At 37.6% G+C, this 5,475-nt stretch overlaps 1 protein-coding gene across 2 annotated transcripts in view; it reads right to left on the reverse strand.

Moving 5' to 3' along the window:
* LOC107681488 (RNA-binding motif, single-stranded-interacting protein 2-like) overlaps positions 1-5,475 on the reverse strand; it is a 20,315-nt gene that overhangs the window by 6,227 nt on the left and 8,613 nt on the right. For both annotated transcript variants that reach the window (XM_016477800.1, XM_016477801.1), the window contains exons 2-8: positions 4,869-4,927; positions 4,621-4,712; positions 3,535-3,692; positions 2,751-2,830; positions 2,531-2,640; positions 2,399-2,442; positions 1,734-1,827 (exon numbers count right to left, since the gene is read on the reverse strand). In XM_016477800.1, the coding sequence (XP_016333286.1) occupies positions 1,734-1,827; positions 2,399-2,442; positions 2,531-2,640; positions 2,751-2,830; positions 3,535-3,692; positions 4,621-4,712; positions 4,869-4,927 (637 nt within the window). The remainder of the gene's footprint in view (positions 1-1,733; positions 1,828-2,398; positions 2,443-2,530; positions 2,641-2,750; positions 2,831-3,534; positions 3,693-4,620; positions 4,713-4,868; positions 4,928-5,475) is intronic.

A 5,475-nucleotide genomic window follows, 5' to 3' on the forward strand; every position in this document is an offset into this window, starting at 1 on the left:
GACACCCCCCCCCCCCCACACACACACACACACACACACATACACTTTTTAAACACTTTAATACAATATTTTAAAGCCTTTATTATTTTTTAACTCTACAGTTGTGCAGTAAAAATCACTTTAAAGATTCACTTTTCATTCATGGAGATGACATGAAAAAATGTGCCAAAAATCCTGGTGGAAAACAAAGACTTTTAAGATGACAATTAAATGACATTAGCATTATATCCAGTAGATGGCAGCAGAGGATCACTCATTAGCTCAGTTGCCATTTCCACTCCCTAGTTTTCACGTCTTGATTTTGAATTTAGTATAAAATTACTATTATAACGAATTTTAGTACTGTACTGAAGAAGTATAGCAAGTACAAATAAATAATAATACATTACATATTTTGAAATATTTTTATATTTAATTTAAAAACTGCATTTTTTAAACTGCCTTAAAAAGGACACATTACAAAGAGTGTTTTAAGTTTTATCTTGAACTGTAGAAGCAGCTAAATATATTCATCCAACACAGACTTGTTGCTGTTGTAGTTTTTTTTACTCTGAATTTACTCTGTATCACTTCCGCACCAGTGCTACAGTTATCACTATCAATCATAGCAATGACTGACGGAACAATTTAGCGGATTCACTCATTTTTACACTCGCGTTTGTCACTCCTGAAACAGACAATCAAAACTTTTCTTCAAATCCAGAAAAGGGTTCCTCTTATAGTGCAACGGAGTGAGCATACTCACGCAAAAACTCCCGATATAATCAATGACTAACTACACAATCACTCTCTAAATTACACTGTGTGTATGCTTTGTTCTCTCTCTCTCGTTATAATAGGTAGATCTGCGAGTGTGTTCAGAGGGGATTCTGACTAACCTACAGAAAACACCTCTGACCGGCCATTGCTTTCAACAGAGATGCCTGTGATTGGCTACAATACTCATCGCTGCAAAAACACATTGTAAATAAACTTGTGGTTTTGTCATTCGAAGCCAGAGCGCGCGCAAAAACACACAGGAGCGTTTTAAAGCGGTTGACTACAAGTGGGTACAGAACTGAATTGGTACAAACGGTACTGTAAAAAGAACCCCCCCACCCAAAAAAACCCCAAAAAACTAATCTCGTAGGTGACATATTTTGATCTCAAAAAGGTGAGTTTTCAACGAAAGGTGAGGAGTTTGCACGGAATGAGCGCAATGCACTAAACTGCTCATTAAACATTCTCCTATAGAAAACAACAATAAAGAAAATGCTTCATATTGCTAAAAGCATTAAGAAAGTGATATTGGAGGACCAATATATAGTCCACACCTTATTAATAAGACATACTATGTACAGGCAAGCAGATATGCCCCAGAAATCACTGTCTTAGTACATTAAGTGTTTTATAATGTTTCATTGTTTTTCACAATTGATATACAAATGAATCGCAAGTGCCCAAAACTTGCAGTTTGTTCACATTTTTTCTTTTCTTTTGAGAGATGATGTAAGCACTCATGGCTTGAAGCAAATGTAAAATTGACAGGCCTGTGCTGCAGTTATACTGATGTTTCTGCTCCAGTCACATGACTGAAAACTTACTTAAATGTTTTAAAGAAATATTTCCAATAATATTGTGTGAATATGTTGCGCAATAATGTTGGGTGAAAGCAGTGCTGTATCACTGTGTGTATACAGAACATACAATTATGACACGCATAAAATTGATATCATTATCGTAATGATACTCGCCTGGTAGGATGGTACTTGTGAGGGCATGTATGGAGACAGAGAGGTCTGAGCGATCGTTCGGTTTGGAGCGATGCTGTACGGAGAAGAATAAAACCTGAAAGTAATAAGCAAAACAGTAAGAAGTGAAGTGACATTACATGTTCATTCAAAAAGCCATTGAGAGTTATTTTGAAGAACAATTTTTTGCGTAATTTAAGTCTTAAAGGGACAGTTCAACCCAAAAAAATAAAATTCTGTCATCATCCATTCACCCTCATGCTGTCACTCCAAGCCCATGAGATTTTCAATAGACTTTGAAACACAAATTAAAATATTTTTAATGAAACCTGAGAGAATGAAAGTCCATGCAACCAAAACATTGATGCTTGAAAACGTTCATAAAGAGATCACGAAAGTAATCCATATGAATCCAGCGGTTTAATCCAAGTCTTCTGAGGCGACACGATTGCTTTATATGTTAAACAGATTTAATTTAGGCTTTTAATCACATATAAACATTGATCTACGCACATATATAAAACACATCAAATATGGTAAACAGAAGCTCAAATGTGCTCGATTGATGCGCGAGAACCAGAATCACGAACAAGAATATACCTTTAAATACAGATCTGAAGCACTCTAAAAACGAGACACATGAAACCAGGATGTCTCTCTGCGCTCACCCGTTCTGTAAGGCCGTTGGGTCGTACGTGAGCGTCATTCCTCCCTGAATGTGGAAAGGAAAAAATGACAAATTTGATATAAAATGTGCAAGGTAAGCACTCTGTCAGAGTCCAGAAAGAGAGGTCTCATACCGTTTCCCCATCTCTAGGCCAGGCTCGACCGTTCTGTAGGTACTTTGCCTGGTTCTGTCGCTTCTTTTGTCCTCCGTCAGCAAACTTGCATAACAACGGTTCTGTAGGTACTACAGGTGAAGCGTAAGAAGCAAGAGGTTATTAATATATTTTATTGTTCCATAATCAATAATTAATTATTTCATTGGAATTTATATAAAACAAATTATATATCATCTACCTGGCACTCCAGGTGGGGTTTTGATATACTTTCCATTAAAATGCTGAATGATGGCTTCACATTTCTCTGTGGATTCCATCCTGTTATACAAAGACATTAATAAACAATTAAAAAGGTGGGAAAAGTTGATATATACACTGAACAAAATTATAAACACAACACTTTTGTTTTTGCCCCCATTTTTCAGGAGCTGAACTCAAAGATCTAAGACTTTTTCTATGTACACAAAAGGCCTATTTCTCTCAAATATTGTTCACAAATCTGTCTAAATCTGTGTTAGTGAGCACTTCTCCTTTGCCGAGATAATCCATCCACCTCACAGGTGTGGCATATCAAGATGCTGATTAGACTAGAGCCCGACCGATATGGGTTTTTTGGGGCCGATACCGATACCGATATTAGGGAGTAAAAAAAAGGCCGATACCGATATATCGGCCGACACCTGTGCAATAATCATGCTGTCTAATCAGCATCTTGATATGCCACACCTGTGAGGTGGATGGATTATCTCGGCAAAGGAGAAGTGCTCACTAACACAGATTTAGACAGATTTGTGAACAATATTTGAGAGAACTAGGCCTTTTGTGTACATAGTAAAAGTCTTAGATCTTTGAGTTCAGCTCAAGAAAAATGGGGGCAAAAACAAAAGTGATGCGTTTATAATTTTGTTCAGTGTATATATAGAGATGGAGCTCGGGTCAAAATACCAAATCACAAACATCAGTAAATTCAAGTTCCTCCACACTCGGTTTTATAGATGTGATTATAGTGATTAATAAAGTACCTTGCAAATCCTACGCCTCTGCTGGTTCCGTTGGCGTCCCGTAAGATCCGTGTGGAAATCACCTGGCCGAAGGACTTGAGCATGGCCTCCAGCTCCTGCTCGTCCATGGACACGGGCAGGTTAGAGATGTACAGGTTGGTAGGGTCCTGTTCCTGTTGCTAGAAATAAACACATAACGTAAATCTGATTGACTGCACTTTTCAATCGGTAAAATATTTAATAGAATAGTCTTTTCGACTTGTGATAAGTTTACAGTAGCAATTTTAACTTTTCCTTCATTCCTCACACTATTAGCATGTTTAAGAAACATACATATGTGACCCTGGACCACAAAACCAGTCATAAGGGTCAATTTTTCGAAATTTAGATTTATACATCATCTGAAAGCTGAATAAATAAGCTCTCCATTGATGTATGGTTTGTTAGGATAGGACAATATTTGGCCGGGATACAACTATTTGAAAATCTGGAATCTGAGGATGCAAAAAAATCTAAATATTGAGAAAATCGCCTTTAAAGTTGTCCAAATGAAGTTCTTAGCAATGCATATTACTAATCAAAAATTAAGTTTCGGTATATTTAAATCTATGAAAAGTAAGCTAAAGAGGTTTGGGATAAGTATATACGTTTTACTATCCTATTTTTAATTTTGTATATAAAAAGTTTTGTTTTCTTTTTAATTTTGTGCAAAGGTTTCACTTTGAGTCAAAAATAATAATACTAGACTTTCTATGAAAATAACAGAATTGAACATGAGTTGGTGTGTGTTTCTGTTCGTGTGTATGAAACAAAATTAACAAAACACGGCCTGAGGCTGTGTGCTGCAAGTCTTATTTGCAAACTGTTTTACGTTGATTTCTGGTCCGGTCTCAACTGCAGCTCTGCGGCGCGAACGCATGGAGACAATCGAGGCACAGTGATTTATCAGGGCTGAACTGCTGGAACGGAAACACGTCGGTGGAGACAGAGGTCTGAGGATCAACATTTCTAGACATGACCTTCTTGCTGCACGCTGCTGAAGCGTCAAATGCAAACGCAATCAGAGGTTTATGTGCTGAATGGACATTATGTTCTGTGAAAGTCTACCTTGGCCATCTGAGCTTGAACCCCGCTGGCCTTGAGCATCGTCACAGCCTTCTGTGCTGCTGCAGGACTGTCAAAATCCACAAAGCCATAGCCTGCACACACACACACACACACACACACACACACACACACATCAATACATACAATCAAATACATTTGTGTCAAACGCTTAGGTTACTTCATTGTAAATGAAACATTGAGAATTAAAGAGTGATTCTCTCAAGAACATAAAGCCACTCTTCACCCACCTTTGCACTTGTTGGTAGTTTTGTCCAGAATAGCCTTGGTGGACACAATCTTTCCATACCTATTAAAAAAAAAATACAAAGACTGTCATTATAAAATCTTATCAACCCCAAACTTTTGAACAGTAGTGACAGTGTACATGATATTACAACAAAGAAGCAAAAGTTGTAAAGGCATTTCATTTCTGTTTTCAAATGTGACTGATAATGATTATGTATTGGTCTCCGATAAATGAGTGAAAAGACAACGGCATTTAGCCAATATTTAGTTAAAGGGGTCCTCCTATTATGCTCTTTTACAAAGTCTTGGTTTTGTTTTGGAGGTGTACTAGAACAGGCTTTCATACTAGGTTGTTCAAAAAACACAAAAATATTTTACATTATTACAACACCTCTCTCCCCACTCTGGCATGAACGGCTCGAATAGTTCCTGTATCAAATGAAGGCCCGCCTTCTAAAATACGAAATGTGCTGTGATTGGTTAGCTGAGCCAGTGTGTGTAACTTGTGATTGGCACCACTCGGCGCCTGGTCGGGAAATGGCATGCCCCTTACCATAGCCACCTGCGAGCTTCAGTGTAAATATTGCGTCAATATCAAATCAATTTGAG

This window comes from Sinocyclocheilus anshuiensis, unplaced genomic scaffold (genome assembly GCF_001515605.1).
Source record: "Sinocyclocheilus anshuiensis isolate Anshui unplaced genomic scaffold, SAMN03320099.WGS_v1.1 scaffold2350, whole genome shotgun sequence".
Taxonomy (NCBI): Eukaryota; Metazoa; Chordata; class Actinopteri; order Cypriniformes; family Cyprinidae; genus Sinocyclocheilus; species Sinocyclocheilus anshuiensis.